At 36.5% G+C, this 20,104-nt stretch overlaps 3 protein-coding genes and 2 long non-coding RNA genes across 8 annotated transcripts; 2 read left to right on the top strand and 3 right to left on the bottom strand.

Annotated features, from left to right (window-relative positions):
• The first annotated feature begins 2,489 nt into the window (after positions 1-2,489).
• Positions 2,490-13,958, top strand: LOC104098197 (protein NLP7-like). Of its 2 annotated transcripts, none has more exons than XM_070188599.1 (6): positions 2,490-2,823; positions 4,937-5,439; positions 5,752-5,799; positions 5,928-6,825; positions 6,935-7,248; positions 13,260-13,958. In XM_070188599.1, the coding sequence occupies exons 1-6, from the start codon at positions 2,664-2,666 to the stop codon at positions 13,497-13,499; spliced, it is 2,163 nt and encodes a 720-aa protein (XP_070044700.1). In that variant the 5' UTR covers positions 2,490-2,663; the 3' UTR covers positions 13,500-13,958. The 2 variants fall into 2 exon arrangements, with proteins under 2 accessions (XP_070044700.1, XP_070044699.1); XM_070188598.1 differs by having other exon boundaries at positions 5,925-6,825.
• On the bottom strand, positions 7,769-12,078 carry LOC138900939 (uncharacterized). The gene is made up of 2 exons (XR_011412301.1): positions 11,886-12,078; positions 7,769-7,909 (listed from the first exon to the last, which is right to left on the bottom strand). It is a non-coding gene; the product is annotated as an uncharacterized lncRNA (long non-coding RNA).
• On the bottom strand, positions 8,223-11,616 carry LOC104098196 (uncharacterized). The gene is made up of 3 exons (XM_033656627.2): positions 8,991-11,616; positions 8,783-8,901; positions 8,223-8,684 (listed from the first exon to the last, which is right to left on the bottom strand). The coding sequence occupies exons 1-3, from the start codon at positions 10,711-10,713 to the stop codon at positions 8,223-8,225; spliced, it is 2,304 nt and encodes a 767-aa protein (XP_033512518.2). The 5' UTR covers positions 10,714-11,616.
• A 1,196-nt stretch (positions 13,959-15,154) lies between the features above and the next one.
• On the bottom strand, positions 15,155-19,863 carry LOC104096600 (protein NLP6-like). 3 transcript variants are annotated; one of them, XM_033656233.2, is made up of 5 exons: positions 19,454-19,863; positions 17,935-18,434; positions 17,676-17,723; positions 16,524-17,538; positions 15,155-15,673 (listed from the first exon to the last, which is right to left on the bottom strand). In XM_033656233.2, the coding sequence occupies exons 1-5, from the start codon at positions 19,560-19,562 to the stop codon at positions 15,180-15,182; spliced, it is 2,166 nt and encodes a 721-aa protein (XP_033512124.1). In that variant the 5' UTR covers positions 19,563-19,863; the 3' UTR covers positions 15,155-15,179. The 3 variants fall into 3 exon arrangements, with proteins under 3 accessions (XP_033512124.1, XP_033512123.1, XP_018626476.1); XM_033656232.2 differs by having other exon boundaries at positions 17,935-18,440; positions 19,454-19,858; XM_018770960.3 differs by lacking the exon at positions 17,676-17,723 and having other exon boundaries at positions 17,935-18,440; positions 19,454-19,858.
• LOC138900938 (uncharacterized) lies at positions 16,885-18,212 on the top strand. The gene is made up of 2 exons (XR_011412300.1): positions 16,885-17,009; positions 17,104-18,212. It is a non-coding gene; the product is annotated as an uncharacterized lncRNA (long non-coding RNA).
• Positions 19,864-20,104: the final 241 nt, after the last annotated feature.

Below are 20,104 nucleotides of genomic sequence, written 5' to 3'. Positions count from 1 at the left end.
TTTAGAGCTCAAGTTCAAACATATGGACTTATTTTCAAGAAGGGCAAGAAGTTCAAGAATTCAAGATTCTTTCCTTCTTAAAATAGGATTTATTTAATTCCTTTTAGAATAAGGATTTTCCTTTTAGTAGTGTTCTAGTTTCTTTTTACTGTAGAATAGGGATTTTGCTTTCGTCGTCTTTAGTTATTTTATTTCCTTATTAGAATAGGAATTTTAGTCGTGAAAGAAGAGACTTTAGGCTTATATAAAGGGTTCCCTTGCCTTGTAGAAAGAATCCACGTTTTTAGGCTTGTCTTAGTTTTATAATAGAGTATTTTCCTCTATTTTGTCTTCTTTATCCTTGTTTTTGGTTCCAAGCAAGGCGGTGATAGTCTTTATCTTGTTTTCAATTGCGTGTGGTATTTCTTTATCACGTTAATTGATTTCAAGTGGTGACTTTATAAACTTGTTTAGTTCTTGATCTTTTAAGAACACGTTTCTTGATCTAAATTCATTCTTTTGATATCATGGAATCATAACTTTCATTGAACTGACGCATTATCAATATTTACTTGTTTTGAATGATTAAATGGTTTTTCTTATAGTTTAGATTGTCATCTTTCACCTTATTTTTGAATAATTAAATTCCGAGTCCTAAAATTTGAGATACTTTGTTTATTGAAATCGACCCACAAACCACGTTTTCGTTTCAAGATCTTGATCCTGGTCGGTTGGTTCTTTGTTAACTCGAAGAATCACATCATAGATTCTTTAGTAGTCCAGTGCAACTTAAACCACAATCTACACATGCATTTTGGATTTAAGGAAAGAGGAGGAACAAGAAAGGAAAAGAAAAGGTGAGAAGGGTGAGTTTTGTAATGGCTCAAGTAAATAAAGATCATAATCAGAAGTAATTTTCAAAAACATGATTGTTGTGGAGTTGCAATATTTGATAACAACAGGTCTACTATACTAACACAGCATCAATAGCTCAAATTGAAAATATTTACATCTATATGCCTTTGTGTTAAAGGTTACCTGTCAGTTAATTAAGTACAACATGCTTGATTCAAACATTGCCCTATCATTATTATTATCATGCTTTAATTTTTAGTTCTTTTTTCACATTAATCTTGCTGTCAAATATTCTATATTCCATATGAAATAGCTGGAATCAGGTCTTTTTTTTTGGTATAATTGGTGTTGGCTCTATTATAGAGGTCAACTTAAAAAAGGGCAGTCCGGTGCATTAAGCTCCCGCTATGCGCGGGGAAGGGGAAGAGTCGAACCACAAAGGTGTATTGTACGCAGTTTTACCTTGCATTTTTGCAAGAGGTTGTTTCCACGGCTCGAACCCGCGATCTCCTGGTCACATGACAACAACTTTACCAGTTACGCCAAAGCTCCCCTTCGTACGAGTCAACTTTGATATCGGCAATTTCCTTTGGTAAATATGAAATGGTGATATGAGTTCATATAGCATCTTTCATTGTAACAAATCTTTGGCTTCTCCTTAATTTGCATGTAAGTTATTACTTTCTGCAAATTTCAATAGCCATAGGCAGATTATAGCCAGATGCTAATCTACTTTTGTTTGTCCTATAAAGACCTTACATCTTTATTGGTATACCAGAAAATTGGTAGAAGCATACATTGTGTGCTACAAATATAGTTATTAAATGGTTAGCACAGCATAAAAAGCCAATTAAGCTAATTTATTTAACACTAAAAATTCTCTATATTTGCTGATAACATATAAATCTCTAATAAGTTAAATTTTTTTATTAACAAACAATAGACCTAAATAAAGGCACTAAGATAACTAAAATTCAATCCTAACTAATTAAGATATCACCACACACACATATGTTTTCCTTATATTGGATCATTTTATATTCTAAGTCTATTGATACTAACAGCTTTTTTGGATTGTTGTTACGTATCGTTTCATAATGAATCGTACTGTATTATAATGCACAGTACTGTAATGTTTGATGATACAATGTTTGAATATATTATATCGTTTATCGTCATTTTATGATGTCACACGCCAATAATATGAAAAATAAACTTGTAACACTACTAAGAAAAAATAGGATACATAGTAGAATTATTTATATAAAAAAGTAAGGTAAAGTATAAAATATGATTATTTAAAAATAAGAAAAAGCAAGATAGAGAAAAAAGTAAGATAACGATGACACTACATCAAATCTATCGTTCCATAAAGTGACATTTTTCGTCTTTACGTAATAATGAATTTAACGATACGATATCATAAAATTAACAATCGAAATAATAATTATATTTAAAGTATAATATAATACAATGCAATAGGTAACGATCCGGAGAAGAAGCCACAAGAGATTGTAAGTCTTTCAGTGTACAAAAAATTAAATAATAATAATAGATAAAATATATTTCTATCATATTCAAATTTGGAGCGAATAGTAAAAAAGAAATTTAATTTATAATAAAGAAAATATTTATTTCAGTCTACTACTGTTTTCTCTCTCTTTTTCTCTTGCGGGAAAAGAATCAGTCAAAATCATGAATATTCTCTTGATCTCTTCTCCTTCCTTACACCTTCCTCACAACTGCTCCATCTTCTACTCCTCACTGATTTTGGATTTCATATTAGAAGCAAAATTAAAGCTGAATTAAATACTTGGGCTACAGTGAAAATGGCAGGTGCAAATAAAGCTTTCAAAATATGTAGTAGTGTATCTGAAGCACTGAGTTACATGCCATTTTCGCTGCAATACACTGAGCCTAACACTAAGAATGACCTCTGGGTATTTTGGAGCCAACACAATAACGAGTTTCCTACTGTCTTCCCCAGCAGTAAGTGTCTTTTCCCCTTTATGTCTATGGTCTATGGATTGGTATTTACACTATATAACATCCAGATTATATGATACTAGGGTTGCAAACTGGCGGGTCGGGCCAGATATGGGCGGGTAAAAAAAAACGTATAATGCAAAAAACGGATAAATTATTTGACCCATATTTAATACGGATAAGAAACAGGTTAACCGGTGGATGAGATCGATCATGTGGTGATTTCTTGAATATGATCACTTTTGGGAGAATTTCTAATCTCACAAACTTGAGGAACCCCAATTTGAAGATTAGTTATCTGAATAATATGCTTATTATCCATATTTGACATATTTTTAAAAAGTACATTATCCAACCCAGATGGATAACTATATTTTTAATCCATTTTGCCACCACTATACTCAACTCACTTATTTGGAGAATGATGCCTATGGCCTATGGGTTCTCACTTTGTCCCTTCTTTTAGTTTTACCCCTGGCTAGATTCTTGTGTTTGGTTAATGAATAGGAGTAGTGACACTCATTGTGTTTATTGGGTACCTTTTTTGCTTACGGAGGTCAATTTGACAGATTTTGATACTAAATTGGACTATATTAATTTATTTTGGACTAAAATTTGGAAATTATGTTATGATATGGAACTTAAGCCTAATTAAATCTCAAAAGCTAGTTCACAAGATAACGATTGTGCAAGACCATATAAGAAGACCAAGTCCCCCATCCACTACCAATTTGGGAATCTAACACGTGAAACGTACCATAAATATATGTACCCAACGGTGTGGCCTAGTAGTCAATAAAGTGGGTGCAAATCAATCTCAGGGTTCAAATCCTAGCAGTGACAAAATATGTGCTAGACGATTTCTTCCCATTTGTCTAAGCTTTGGTTGGTAGAGTTACCTGGGAGATATCATGTAGCGGATGGAATAGTTGAGGTGTATGCAGGCTAACCCGAACACCAATGTCATAAAAAAAAGTTCCATGAAGACAAATTTCTTCATATCAGATGGCAAAACGTTGAATTTTCCTCTTACTCAATGTTCACTTAGTTGAATCAGAGGAGCAGAAAAGTGACAAACCTTTTGCCACATAGGTTGTAGTACTCTCTAAAATCTTAATAATGTTGGACTTCAATCTTATCAAAGTAAGTGATTAAAGTAGTAGTCAATCAATGCATCTAGCTTAGAGATTATTTTCTGGTACTTCTCTTGATCTGACTTATGGAACTTTAAGGGATGCCTAGGACTTGATATACTCCAACCATCCTAATACTTCAAAACAGTCAGTTTGCACAATTTATGAAGATTGGTTCATGTCATTGTTAGATTTTAATCAAGTTTTAGTGATATAATAGTTAGAGCAGTTAAAGTAAAAATTCAGGCTTGTATGTTTAGAACACTAAATAATAGTTTCAAATCATGGTGCAAAAGCTCTCTGAATCAGAGAAAGGAAAATACCAGAGCAAAGTGAAGCCAGTAAAGCGAACAAGGGGAGGTAGTAGCTAACTTGCAACTCTCATTCATGTTACTCTGCGGAGCACTGCATAACAGAGGCGGACCTACTCTATAGGTTGAGGGGTCACCGGCAACCGGAATATTCGGCAAAAACTCCATATATACTTGCAAATCTCTTTCAAAATATAGTCAGATATTAGCATAAGCCCCTGTACCAATCTACATGAGCATTAATAAATTTATATTGAACGCCATAGTGCCCCCGCCACCACCGAATCCTGGGTCCGCTCCTGCTGCATAAGTATTCTTAAGTGTAAACTTGGGCTTGTTATTCACTCCTATAACTAATGCAATCATGTTGAAGTTCTAATATTGTTCTTTTTAGGAGTGCACCATTGGTGGAGCTGCTTATTTGTTTCATCTGTTATCTGTTAATCTAAATTCCCAAGGATTTGATTATGATAACTTTTGTTACTCGATAAATGAGCGACTTTTAAATGAGTTGGGTTTAGATTGGGGAATATGAAGTCTTTGAGCTTATGGATTAAGTCTTGAATATTGAGGAGTTTGAATTGTATATTTAACCAGTTTTTCAATATGATTGTTACGTATCCATCTTTCTGAATGAGTCAAGTGACTAATATCATAAATAACTTCTTACAGCTGCTTACACTACTATCTATCATGATACCATCAAGGAGAAAATCACATCCGCTCTCAAGAATGCCTACATTTCTGACAACTTCGGATGCTGGTTGGTTCAATTTTGGGCACCTATAACCACTAACGATCAGATTTTTCTAACAACTTGTGACCTACCTTTTGGTCTTACGAAACTCCATGAAGGACTTTGTTTTTATAGGTCAGAGTGTCTGAAATTTAGAATTCCTATTATAACTGATTGTTCTGAGAATGAGTATCGACTTGGTCCTGCTGGACGCGTGTTCCAACATGGTTTGCCTGAAATGAGTCCAGATGTTTCTCGTCATTCTGCCAATGATTATCCTCAGCATGACTTGGCTGCAGCTGCTGGTTTAGGGAACTACTTGGCTGTACCGATTTTTGAGCCTCTTAGTAATCAGTGCATTGGAGTACTTGAGATCATAGGGGATAAGAAGGGAAGCTTCTCTCAAGATTTTGTTCAAATGGTCTATGAGATGCTCAATGTATGGCTTTCCTCTCTACTTTTCTTGCCATTTCTCTCTCGCTCGCTCTCTCTTTCAGTTTGTTTGAGTTAGTTTTACTGTAGAGAAAGGAAAGGTTGTTCGAAACTTTGCTTGATTTTAGTGTGGTAGCTAAAGTATAAAAAAACATGAATTTAGTGAAGAGTTTGGTCATTTTTAAATGTCACAATTACCACTTCAATTTTCTAGAGATAGATTAAAAGACGTTTTCTCTTCAGGAGATATGCCTAGTAGCCTACTAGTTTCTCATAACCTCTATATATTTCTCTGAGCATGGCATCTTGTTCTTAACAGAAGGTGGACTTGAGATCATCAAACATGTATGGCCACCCCGACAAGAAGGTATGTTCATGAAGATGCTCTATGCCTGAATCCCCCAAGCCAGGAAAAGAATATATTTACTAAACTACAGTGTACCTCTTTAAATGAAATAAACTAAAGCACCTGTATCAACTGTCTGTTTTTAGCAGGGCCTTAGAGGGCTAGAACGCGCCCTAAAAGAGATCGAGGAGCAGTTGAGTTTTATATGCAGAACACATCAATTACCTCTAGCTCAGACATGGCTACCTATCCTTGACGGAAGCAATGTTGAAAGATTCACGACCACAGAGGAACAGTTCTGCATATGCACGTCAGCTGGCTACGAGTTCAGAGCTGCTTGTGATATGTTTCACTTAGGGAAGAGTCAGGGGGTTGTTAGTAAGGCCTTTTTAACCCGTAGTTCATGCTTCTGCAGTGACATCACACAGTTAAGCATGACTGAGTACCCCTTGGCACATGTGGCACACAGAGTTGGATTACATAGCTCGTTTGCTATATGTTTGCAAAGTTCCTACACAGGGGACTATGTATACCTATTGGAGTTCTTTTTACCCCAAGATAACAAGTCAGATTGCAGGAGTCCACAAACCATATTGAATATGCTATTGGCCTCGATGAAGCGACAATTTCGAAGTTTCAAGCTTGCTTCTGGACAAAAACTGGGAGAGAAATTATCTGTTGAAATTATACCTGTTCCTTCAGATGATGGACTCAACTCTTTTGAGATATGCCATAGCGTGAAACCTTTATCTGATATTGAAGCAGTAGCACATCCGGGAAAAATAGAGTGGTTTGACCCATTAAACAGATTACTGAAATGTGGAAATACAGTAAATATCTGTCCTAAAAATATTGATCTAACAACATCATCAAGAACTGCTAACACTACAACAAAACTAACAAATGTGAGGGTGCTAACTAATAGAGCTGTTTCCAATAGCTCTGAGGAAGAAAGCATGATGAAAATATCCGAAGGACACCACAGAATTAACAGTGTAGTGCTTCAACAATCAGTTGGCGCAAAAGTTGGCACTGAAACCACTCTTGGTAATAAAAATAAATTCTTTTAAACAGATCTATTGCATCTCTGATTGTATGCAGTAATATTTTCACGTATGTTGATGTTATTCCAAGTAATTTCTTACTATATTTGCAGCCAGCCAATCTGCTCCAAATAGTCTTGGCACAAAGCATCTTGAAATTAACGGCATGAATTGCTCCAGTGATCATCTTGAATCTGCCAAGGTTGCTGATAGACATTGTGAAGAATCCAGTGGAGGTGACCAGTCATGTCGCGACACCACAACTTCCTTGACTCATGCTGCAAAGCCTACCACACAAGCTGCAGGAGTGCAGAACGAAAGCATCATTCCAAGAAAATGTCCAAATTTTCTACTCTCTGGGGTTCGTGCTGATGATCTAGAAAGGTTAGCCAAGGTGTCTAAGCTTTATGATCGTGAGGAGCTCCAGGTTTGAGCTCTTTCCAAACAATTACTGATTTTCTAACAGTATCATTAAGTCAAAATTGTTGATTGATGCACATGATTTACGTTGATTTGATTTGATTACTCTAAGTCAGCCATTTGTTAGTGGACAGGTTGTGTTCGTACTATTTTTCCGTTCCGGTTTCCTAGTACCTGCCACTGTACTGATTATTGATATTGCTTTTTCCATTTATTTTTTCTGATTCTTAGCTCGCTGGTACTATCTTTTTGGTATATGTTGTTTTTACTGTTATATCGTCTCATTTCATCTTCTTCTGCCTAGGATCTATCGAAAAGAACCTCTCTACCCCCAGGGTAGGGGTAAGGGTTGCATACACTCTACCCTCCCTAGACCCCACTTGTAGGATTATACTGGGTTGTTGTTGTTGTTGTTGTTGTTGTTGTTGTACTCTAAGTCAGACATAGATTTGGAGATATTGATATCCTAGGTGAAAAGTTCAAATATGGTGAACTTTGGCAACCAGTGGTTTATAGATTTGAGAGATGATTGGAGGGATGGATGACGATACTTGTCAAAAAGGGGAAGAATCATGCTATAAGTTCTTACATTACCTTATCAAAAAAAAAATCATGCTATAAAATTGCAATTCCATTTTCAGTGGGTAAGTTTGAAAGCTAATGAGAGACTTCTGACAAGAGTGGGTTGCTCAAGTGGTGAGCACCCTCCACTTCCAACCAATAGGTTGTGAGTTCGAGTCACCCCAAGAGCAAGGTGGGGAGCAGTGTTTTTAAGAGCGAGAAGCGCAAAAAATCGACAAGGGCTCGCCGCGCTTCAAAAGCGAAGCGCAAAGCGAAGCGCACGCTTTATTAAAGTGAAGCGCAATTCTTAAAAACATAATGTAAACCTTGCAAAGACACAATATAAAATTATAAATAATCAAAAAGTTCAAATTGTCAAAATCAAAGCTACTAAATTACTAGAATCAACCTCTTATTTTTCTACTCTTCTTGTTCTTCTTCAAGATTGTCAAAATCTTGAATTCCTCTATTATCTTCATATTGCTCGTCATCTTCCTCCTCCCCCTCCTCTTCCTCTTCATGATCACTTTCATCTTCATCAATTAGGGATAGGGATCGACTTGTAGTAGCCACACTTTTTCCCTTCCTAATCGAGCTTGAACTTAAAGTATTCCCCCTTAAACCATAAGGATTCTCCCCAACTCCACTAGCAACCGCAACATCACCCCAAGTGAAATTAGAATCGCCTTCAAATACTTCTTCATCTTCACAATTTTCGGGGACTCCGGTTAGCCACTCATTAGCCTCATCAATATTGTCCAAAAGAATTGGATCAATTAGATTGCGGTGGTTGTAGCGACGCCTCAATGCTCTATTGTATTTTATGAACACTAGATTATGGAGGCACTTCAAGGTTAGTCGATTCCTCTTCTTTGTATGAATCTGCAAACAAGATGTGTCAACTAATTAGTAGGAGTTGGGACAATTGAGATATAATTTACTTTATCTCAAAACACGAAATAATTCTTTTTATTTCTCACGTGTTCAAAAACGCTCCAGTTCCTTTCACATCCGGATGAACTACAAGTTAAACTTAGAACTCTGATGGCGAAAGTCTGTAAATCCGGAGTCTCTACACCATATTGGTCCCACCAATCAACTATAGAAGTGAAAAAAAAAATTCAAGAGTTAATAAGTATAAAAAATACATTAAAGTTAGAGCTATAAAATATAGAAGCACTTGGTCACCTGGCGATTTCGTCTTTCTTTGTTTAATAGCAAGTCGGAGCTTAAAAAGTCCCTCAGCTGCCTTGTAAATAGCAAGCTGATCTACTATCTTTTCTTGCATGTCTTCATCTGGGGTCAACTTGATAACAACCTCATGGAATCCTGTCCACACTTCTCTAGCCAATGAATTATTCTCATGCTGATCATAAAAGAGTGACGGGTTCAGAATAAGTCCAGCTGCATGCAAAGGTCTATGAAGTTGCTCACTCCATCTTGCATCAATGATCTGAAAGACCTTTGCATATTTCTGCTCATCAGTGAATGATGCTTGAATAGCCTCCTTGGCCCTATCCATAGCTTCATAGAGGTAGCCCATTGGTGGTTTTTGCTCCCCATCCACCAAACGGAGTACTTTAACCAAAGGGCCACCAATTTTAAGAGCATGAAGGACATTATTCCAAAAAGAATAAGAAAGAATAATGCGTGCAACATCTTTCCCTGCACTTTCCTTTGCAAATTTACTCTTGCTCCATTCCTCTGAAGTGAACAACTTTCTCAAATTGGATTTTTGCAAGTGGATACTATGTAAAGTCAAGAAAGCAGTGGCGAACCTTGTCTTGCCCGGTTTCACCAAATTTTTTTGTCCGGTGAATCTTCTCATCATATTCAATAACAAGGGCCGCTGAGAAATATAAGAATGTACCCTAACGCCCTGGCCAAAAACTGTAGAGAAGGGTTTTTCCTTGAAAATGTCCCCGAAGATTAAGTTGATACAATGAGCCGCACATGGAGTCCAATAGACATTCTTGTACGCTCCTTCCACCATGCCACCCGCTTTCACATTTTCACTCGCATTATCAGTGACCACTTGAACAACTTTGCTTGGGCCAATCTTTTCAATGGTGTTCTGAAACAAGGTGAACATTTTGATGTGGTCAGTGGATGAGTCGCTAGCATCAATGGACTCAAGAAACAAACTTCCCTTGGGAGAATTCACCAACACGTTAATAATCATTTTCCCAGTTCTTGCCGTCCACTTATCCATCATAATGGAGCAGCCATACTTGTTCCACGCAACTTTATGTTCCTCCACAATTTTATTAGTCTCCTCCACTTCCTTATTTAGATAAGGACCTCTGATTTCATGATAAGTGGGAGGCTTCATTCCAGGTCCGTATTGACCAACGGCCTCAATAAAGTCTCCAAAAGTGTCAGTATAGTTGACACAATTGAAGGGGAGCCCAACATCATAGACCCATCGTGCAAAAGCTCTAACTGCACGATCCCTCAAAATGTCCTTAGCAATTTTTTGTACATCTTTTCCACCGCTCTTTCCTTCCGGCTTCTTTGGGAAATAGCAATCTATAGGACCTTTAGTCCTACTCGTACCCGTCGATCCATGGCTTGAAGAGATTGCATCTCTTCCCCGTTTTGTTGGAAGTGACAATTCTTCAATATCATCATCACCATCATCATCAAGATTGGTCACCAATGGTTGATGACTCATTTGATTTTTTTGCTCCTTCTTCTTCTCAACAAAATTCTTTATTTCATCCCTCACCTCCGGTGGACATTTCGGACAACTTGTGACGTTTCTATCGCCACCAATAAGATGGAATTTAAAGCGATAAATTCCACCCGTTGTAATCTTGTTACAAAACTTGCATACAATATTTGTATTCTTCTCATTAACTCTATCGCCATATCGCCAAGCCGGGTCTTTATCTTTCGATCTTTGAGACATTTTGAAATCCCTATTAAGATATAAGAAAATACATAATCAAATAAACTGAAAATACATATAATATATATAATAATTAATTTTATAAACCGAAATACACATTAAAAAAATCAAATAAACTAAAATATAACATATATAATTTTCTAAAATGAAATACATATAAAATTAATCAAATAAACTGAAAACATAACATATATATAATAATTAATTTTATATACTGAAAAATACATTAAGAAAATCAAATAAACTGAAAAATATAACATATATAAATAATAATTAACTTTATATACTGAAATATACATTAAAAAATCAAATAAACTAAAATATAACATATATATATAATAATTAATTTTCTAAAATGAAATCCATATAAAATTAATCAAATAAACTGAAAATATAACATATATAAATAATAATTAATATTATATACTGAAATATACATTAAAAAATCAAATAAACTGAAAAATATAACATATATAAATAATAATTAATTTTATATGCTGAAATATACATTAAAAAATCAAATAAACTGAAAAATATAACATATATAAATAATAATTAATTTTATAAACTAAAATACATATTAAAAGTAATAAATAAGAAGAATAAAAGGGGGGAAAAAACAAAATGGGTTAGAGATAAAAGGAAGAAGAAGACGCTGAAGTCTGAACAGTGCAAACTGGACTGTCAGAGTCTCAGAGATAAACGAAGAAGAAGAAGGAAGAAAGAAGGAAAAAGAAAGAAAAAAAAGCAGAATCTGACGGGACCAAGAAGAAGAAAGAAAGAAGAAAGAAAAAAAAGAGAAGAAGAAAATTACCTGGACTGGTCAGCAATGTCAATGAAGTTGAACCCTAGGCTTTGGTCGACCTCGATCGAAGAAGAGAGAAGAAGAAATGGCCAATTTTTGTCAATTTAGGGTCTGTTTTGTATAATAGAAAAACAGACCCAAAGTTTTTTTTTTTAAAAAAAGGGCCCTCTGCGCTTTTTTAACAAAAGCGATCGCTTCGTCGCTTCCTCCGTTGAAGCGTGCGCTTCCCTCGGTCGAGTCGCCTCAGGCAGCTAGAAGCGACACTGAGTCGCGTCGCTTCGCGCTTAAAGCGACGAAGCGATCGCTTTTCTAAACACTGGTGGGGAGCTCTTGGAGAGGGAATAAAAAAAAAAAAAAAATGAGAGACTTCTCGTGGGATGGAAAAAATGGGAAAAGAGATGCCACTTTGTCCGGTAGGAGAAGGTATCAAGCTATATATTCAAGGACTAGTCATTTTAATATACATTTCCGCATTAAAAATGGTTATCGAGATTCAGATACAAAGAAGAGATTTTATTGATGTAGGCAATTAGCACAAAGTACAGATGCAGTCAATATGGCTAGTTTTCTAAAGATGTCAAATTATTGTGTGGGACGGGTCTACAAAAAGGTCGTGTAAAAGAAAGAGTGAACTTCTCAAAGTTCATGGGGTCTTTGATTGGAACTAGTAGTCGAATAAGATTTTGGCTAGATTTTATGGTGTTTGTGATGCTTAGTTAATAGTTGCCATACATTTTCTTGGTGCCTTATAATTAAAATTACATTTCTATTAGGTAGCCGAGTGTCGTCCTTGCTTGTAACAGTAGCTTTGATTCACCAGTGGGTGCTTTTTTCATATCCCTAGACTTTTGTTGCTACTTGCTGTTGTCTTTGTTTCGGTTTTCTGATTGCATTACCTATTGCTATTTTTGTATCTTCACTTCGGTTGTCAGATCGGTTTGTTTGTTATTGCCCCTCCCTTTTTCACCTCCCGATGATCTTTCGGAAACAGACTCTCTGCCTTCTTAAAGGCAGGGGTAAGGTCTGCGTATGCTCTACCCTTCCCAGACCCCACTTGTGAGATTACACTGGGTTGTTGTTGTTATTATTGTACATTTCTATTATTTAAAAAAAATGGAAAAGGCAAAGACCATTTTCGCAAATAATTCGTTAGGATTCTAAGCAGAGAATGGAAGTTGGAAGAAGTGTAAAGAGAATTATGCCAAGAGTCAAGTTTTTTGGGAAGAAAGTCATATCATCTGTCTTTTTCATGGTGTGGTGCATAAGAATTTATTCAAAAATTTGTTCCAGAGTAATTCTAGAGAAATGTTCCGATCATTTGTGTTGTCTAGGTGAGTTTACACACAAACAACAGAAATTTTAAGGTTAAGTACTTTACTCTTTCTTGATAGTTAAACCAGCTTTGTGTTGGTATAATAATGACATCTCTATAGTATTTTTTGTCAAGGCTTAGGGCTTTAATCATGACATCTCTATAGTTCATTGTTGTTTTACATAAGAATACCATAACTACTAGGGCAGCCCGTTGCACTAATCTCCCGCTACGCGCGGGGTCCGGGGAAGGGCCAGACCACTAGGATCTATTGTAAGCAACCTTACCCTGCATCTCTGCAAGAGGCTGTTTCTAGGCTCGAACCCGTGATCTCCTGGTCACATGACATCTTATAGTATTATTTGCATTTTGTTTGTTTGTTCGAGTAGATTTCTACAATTTTAGGTTCGGATTTCATTGTTTTTGCAGGAACTTTTGCAGAAGTTACCAGAGAATCAACGGAGCGATGCCGTGAGTTCAATGGTGTATGAAGCTAATGCTAGAGTTAGGGATCCAGTTTATGGTTGTGTTGGAGCTATATCGTCTTTGCAGAACCAAATTAGCTTTCTCCAAATGCAACTGGCAGTTGCTCAAGCTGAAGTGGTGTGCATGCAGGTGACTATGGACATGGAAGATCCACTAAAACTGCAGGAGCCCTTGTGGTCATGATAGTAATTTTGTTGCTTGTCTAGGATGCCTTCCCAGTATTGTTTGCTATCAAGGTCTTTCTCTATTTTTCCTCTTTTTTTCAGGGGCGGAGGTAGGGTATTCTTTACTGGTTCGGCCGAATCCACTGGCTTTTGTGTAGACCCTGTAACTAAAATATGCTATGGGTTCGATGTCAAGTTCAGAACCCACAAACTTCAGATCCTAGCTCCATCTCTGCTTTGTTTTTCGTCCTTATCCGTACTATACATCTTTATATCACATCTCTACCTGCCCCCTAAGAGATGATGTGAACCATTGTTAACCAGATTGTAATTGTCTGAACATATAGTTATGAGCTATTATGACATGCAGTTATGTATGGGGTAGTGACTTGATTAAATGTGTTTTATGAACTCTCTATTTAGTGCATTGATGTTTGTACCTTTCTTTTATGGAAACTACTCCACCATGATTGATTAATATGTTTTTCTTTCTATTTTTTGTTCTTTTCTCTCCTGTTTATTTTGGCCTCCATGCTGGAGAAACAAATGTAATTGTGGGGTGGGGGGAGTTTAGACTTATCAAACTGACTTTCTTCCCCAATTACATCAGAAGTACTTTATCCTAAATCTCATCTGCAAGCTATCATTTGTTGAATTATTACCTTATATTTTAGAAGCACAAAACTTTCCTTCACTAAACTCTTCCTTCCTTGCCTCTGGTCTGGTTCTTTCCTAGACTCCGCACATAACGGGAGCTTGAGTCCTTTAGGCTTCCTTCTCCCTTACTCACGGCACTACACTTGCTTGAGTCGTTTAGGCTACCTGCTATTGTTTATGTTTGGTTGGTGCTTTTACTTCGCTTGGTGTTTTTACTTATGGATATAGACAGTTTTGGATAACAAACTTTTTTTAATCCAACTTAAACTAATTTTCACTAGTTTATAAAATGCTTTCGATGCCTTTTATACATATGAAAACATATTTCTTGAAAAAAGAGTTCAAAGCTATCTCAATACACTGATGAGATATGGTTCAAAATTGCAAACTTTTTCAAGGCCCTAAGTTGCTCTTTGCCGTTGAAAAAGATTAGAAGAACCCCTTAATAAAAAAAGAAAAAAGAAAAGACAATAACCCCTTGAAATTTTTTTGAATTAAAATTTCAAGTCTCATTGCACAAGGAGGTGGTCATTCTCCTTCAAAAGGTAGAGAGCATAGAGAGATTAAATCCTTAAAGAGTGCGAAATATCCGTGCCTCAACTTACGGATTTGTTCTTTCCACCATGTAGGCTTTTTACCCTAAATTTTGTCAATTTTTGACCTTAGTTCAATTAATATATGTGGTTATTAAAAAAGTAGCAACCAATGCAGCTTCTCCAATTATTTGAAGTGCAATTGTATTTCTCTCAGATTTCATCAAGTTTAAACAGCCAAAGGAAAATAGGAACTTGAAAATAGAAAGAATCTGGTCAAGTGGAAACATTGTAAGACTATCTTGCTCTGTAGAAATTTGGAAGATTACTTTGACATTATACTTCCACTAGGACTGAAGTATACCTCTTCCAGCTGTAAAATAAGGTTTGTGTTCATCTGTATGTGAACTGACATATATCATCAACAAAAGAACTACCAACCTCATTTGGAGAGAAAAGGATTCAAAGGCTAACCAACTACATATACTAGAAAGAAAGACTTGCATAATTTAAGACTTTGGGGTGATGAACATCTTAACAGTCGCGTTTTCTGAAGATCTACAATGTAGAAAACATTCCGTCAAATCCTCATCACATTTTATCAATATCGTATCACCCTCTTTATCTACATACGTGAAATCAAAACTTTCAATCGATGACTCGACCCTCTTTGCCACTTCCTCTTCTAAATCCTTCATCATAGAAGAAAGAGTTAGCTGCAATTTTAGCATCCTATCTCCATATTTCACCTTTGTAATCACAGCTGTACCATCTCGGATTTCTGTAACATGTGCTCCAACTTTAGCTCCATTAATTGTGTCTTCCTTGTTAGGAGAATCAGAAGATTGCTGGAATTTTGTACTAGCATTGACATCTTCCTCAGCAGGGAGGATTGATTTCATTTTACGAGAGTGGGAGCATTTTCTTTTCTTCTCCTTATTCTTGGGTGGCCATCTAGTTATACCGTATAATCTACATATACGCTTCAGTGTTGATTTGCCAACTGCATTAGAATAATCCCAGGTACAAAAATGTCTTCAGTGAATCTTAAACTACAATACACACATGATTTGGACTAAAGGAAAGGAGAAGATAAAGAAATCATTCAATTGATCAACTACGTCCCAATACTAGCTAGTTAGAGACCGCTAGGTGAATCCTCTGCATCCATTCACTTAATTTGGGTCCATTTCATTCCAATTACTGGTAAACAATTTACCTTTTAAGACAAATTTGGGATAATCTAATCTAGAATTTCTTTAGATCTTACACATTACCTTAAAATGACATAGGAGCTTCTAACTAGATTAAAAGGTTAAAAGGACTCTTCGCAAACATGGTGTAATACTCGGACCCCTCGAGCATATCTTAGAAATGACTTGGAACATGTTGTGAACTTGATATTGTAATGAGTTGTATAGGTGCTGAAGTAGAGACGGAGTGTTTCATTGGTGAGCCCCACTTATTGTTCTATGCTTAGATATGCTTTCCTTTTTTGTCCTCAGCAAGAACTAAGCTAGACAGTTGTAATGACTCTAGAATATGATGGACTTGGAACTACATTAAGTGTTGGATCCTCAATTGTTATGTCTTAATTTGCTTATGTTAATCCTTGGTCCATACTAGCGTTATGAGACAGATTAATGGATGTGGATATATTGTGGGCGGGCAAGGTGACTCACGCTTAGAGTTTGGGTTGTGATACACTGGATCTTATATAAATATAACAACAATAACTAAACCTTAGTCCAATTAGTTAGTATCATTTATATGGAACATTTGCTTCATGTGTACTATTCTTAAAGAAAGAAGAAAGATACAAGCAGAAGAGTTTTGGAAAGAGTTTATGATACCTCCCAAATCATCGGCAGCAGCATCTTGAGTCATTGACGAGCGGTCTTCAATTTTTTTGAGGTTGATGTTATGATCTCGTTCTATCCTCTCTCTTTCTTTCTGAATCTCTGACTCAGAGGTTAATGTCCGTATACCGTTTTTTCTTTTGTTCACAGCATTTGCTCCCTGCTTTGCCTGTCGTGTTGATAATTCCAGCTGCAGTTTTCTTTCTTTGTTTTGTGAGGTTTCAGCGCTAGTTGAAGATCCAGCGGAATTGCACAGTTCTTCACTTACAGCTATGCTATCCCTTGCAGCATTTATCTCATCAATATCCAAACTCAGTTGCTGATTTGTTTCGGAAGAAAAAGACTGCTGATTTGGTGTGTCAAGCAACATCAACTCTCCTCCATTTGGCAATGGCTCAACATTATGCAGTTCTTTAGTAGTTTGACAGATATCAAAAGAATCAAGTTCATCGTCAGAAGAAATCTTGATGACTTCAACAGGTAACTTCTCTCCAAAATCATGTCCAACTGCAACCTTAAAGCGGTGCAACTGTTGTTTCACCGTGTCCAAAACCAACTTCACGAAGTCTTGTAGATTCCAATGCAGAAGCTCATTTGGGGGCAAGAAGAACTCTAGTATGTAAATATTATCATCATTACCCGGAGCACTTAAACAGATTGCAAAACAACCAGTTAAACCAGCTTCGCGAGCACAAGTTACCAAGGGGTATTCTATTATGCTCAACTGTGTTACATCTCGGCAAAAGCATGAAGATTTTGATGAGAAAGCCCTGCCTACAACACCGTATCCTTCTAATATGTACTGAAGACCACTTGCATATTTGAATAAACTTAAGTTTTGGTTATCATTGATTGCAATGTGTCGTTGTCTAACAGTGATAGCTTTTCCCGTGCACCATGAATCAGCAACACTGACCCAAATCTGAGCAAAGAGAAATTGATGTTTTTGACATACCACTTCGATTGCCTTGTATAATCCACCAAGAGCACATTGCCGGTCATCCAAAACCTGTCTTGAGTCTGTCTTTGTTAATATGAATTCAAGATAGAGATATCGCTGAAGCTTAAACAAAAAGAGCCAAAGGAAATAAATATGGTCCGAAGGGAGACATTACTGACAAAAGCTTGATCTACTGGACAACTTACTTTCAAATTAAGCGGACAATATGAATCCGGAGATTTCAAATCCACCACCTAAAAAAAGAAGTCAAAAGTGGAAAAGAATAAACAGCGGTTGAATAATACAGTGTACAGTCTCATTTCCTCTTTTCTTGGCACCTCTTCTTATTCTATTCAGAAATGGTGAAAGGAAAACAGTGCATTAAAAGGGATCATGGATGCCAAACAAGATGAGCTCTAGGTTCAACATTTAAGGTTGGAAAAAGTTGAAGATATGTGTAAAAACCTGGAGCGTCTTGAAAATGGGCAAGACAGAGTTTTGAAATATCCATTTGTTTGTTTGGTGACTGGTGACCAACTCAAGGACCCCGACAAAGGTGTCTCGAGATGAATCAAAGACAGGGACAGTATAGCACCATTGTATGCCCCAGGCTACAGCATCATCCCGTAAAGGGAACTCTTGTTGGCTGTAATTCTTCACGTCTGTACACAGTTCAGGCAACCTATGTTTGAACACACGCCCGGGGGGACCAAAGTCATTTTCACATTGGGTACCGTTCTTCAGCTCAACAGGAATTGCATGGCTCAGGCACTTCTTCCTGTACGAACATAGTCCGTATTCAAGTCTGGTAAGACCAAAAGGCTGATCTGAAGTTGTTAGGAAAGTTTGGCCATCAATTACAATACTAGCCCAGTATTGAATAAGATAATTGCAGGATAATTTCTCTACATGTTGTAGTGCAATCTTAACTCTTTCCTTGATTGCCATGCGTTTAGTAACAACATCTGCAGCTGTGGCATACACAAATATTGTATTAGTACTTGTAGCCTAAAGCAACATTTAGGTAGTACAAAGAATATTACTCCCAGGTTTTGTAAAAGGCTTGTAGCAATAATTTTACTGATGGCCAAAGCAATTAAGTTACCTTTTTCTAATTTAAGGAATTTCCTTGAATTCAAATCCGTGATACAGTACTACTAATGATAATCCCAAAGAAGAAACAAAAAGAAACTAATTTTGAAGCAATGGGAGTGAAACTTGCAATGTATTTTAGAAAATTCTTAGCTGATTCCCATCTCATCTATAAAGATCAACATTTTTTTTAATATTTGATAGTTGTGGTGCCCTAGCGAGCTTAAATGCATCTCGACTAATTACACGTGGTACCTGCTATCTCCCACCTGCACAGGTATTGGGTAACGTTGTCCGCCAAGGGTTGGACAGATATGAAGAAATCATCTGATGTTTTTGCTTCTGATAGAACAAGATAATTTAACCCACCAAAGCAAAAAATTTCTCCTCATTCATGGGCAAATAGGAAGTCCAACAGTTCTTAAGGAAATGATTGTCAAAATGGATACAAAAAAGGGCAGCCGGTGCACTAAACTACCGCTATGCGCGGGTCCGGGCAAAGGTCGGACCATAAGGGTCTATACGCAGCCTTATCCTGCATTTGTGCAAGAGGCTGTTTCCATGGCTCGAACATATGACATATTGGTCACATGGCAATAACTTTACCATTTAGGCTAAGAATCCTTCTCAAAACGGATACAAATTGCTAGAATATCCCAAAAGTATAAAAAAAGAAGAAATTTTTGAAGTAATGAAGCTGAATTTGGCAGTGTATCTCAGAAAATACTTGGCTGACTCTCATCCCATCCCATGTATAAAGATCAAAATAATTTCAACCCCACCAAAAACCAAAAATTCTTCTTCCCTCATTCATGAGCAAATAGAAAGTCCAAAAATTTATGAGAAAAAAGTCCAAAAATTTATGAGAAAATCAAATATAGTAAGTTCTTACTGAAGGAGAAGTGATTCTGAAGCTGCTCTACATCATCACGTTCACTCCAAAAAACCCATATACCATTGGGTTGGCGGGACCAGGCTTGTTCACTGAACACACTCTCCATTCTTGAAATCAAATGACTTCTTTTTCTTTCTTTTTGAGGTTACTGTTGTTGTTGGTTGCAGGCCAAACCGGTCTCTCTTATAGCCTGGGTTCTTTCCAAATGTTCACATTGACTTTCTATATTTTGTGGCAAAGTTATTTTCAAAAAAGTGTTTGCCTTGAATTACAATTTTCATCGAGCGGCTGGTAGACTAGCTTTGGTGCTGAGATTCAGCCTTCTGTGCCCTCCGATTCCTCAAAAAATAAAAAATAAACAAGTGTTAAAATTTTGATATAAGGAGTGTTCAAACGGTTGTTTTAGGCCAAAAAGACCAAAAGGTTGTTTACACCAAAAGTGTTGAAGGAGTTGTTTTAGGTGAAAAGAACCAAAAGGTTTGCTCCAATTTTCTTTCTTTTTTTGTTTATTTAACCTTGCCAGTTGGGCCCACAATTCCACTAACTCATTTTTTTGTTCTTTGTATAATTTAATCTAATGTAATTAATAACTCTCAGAATATTCTCTGTTCCTTCCTTCCATTCACCTTCTTTCTTTCTTTTGTTTTG

The sequence above is a fragment of the Nicotiana tomentosiformis genome, chromosome 11 (assembly GCF_000390325.3).
Source record: "Nicotiana tomentosiformis chromosome 11, ASM39032v3, whole genome shotgun sequence".
NCBI lineage: Eukaryota > Viridiplantae > Streptophyta > Magnoliopsida > Solanales > Solanaceae > Nicotiana > Nicotiana tomentosiformis.
The sequence above is the reverse complement of the archived record's forward strand: the minus strand, read 5'-3'. Positions and strand labels throughout refer to the sequence as shown.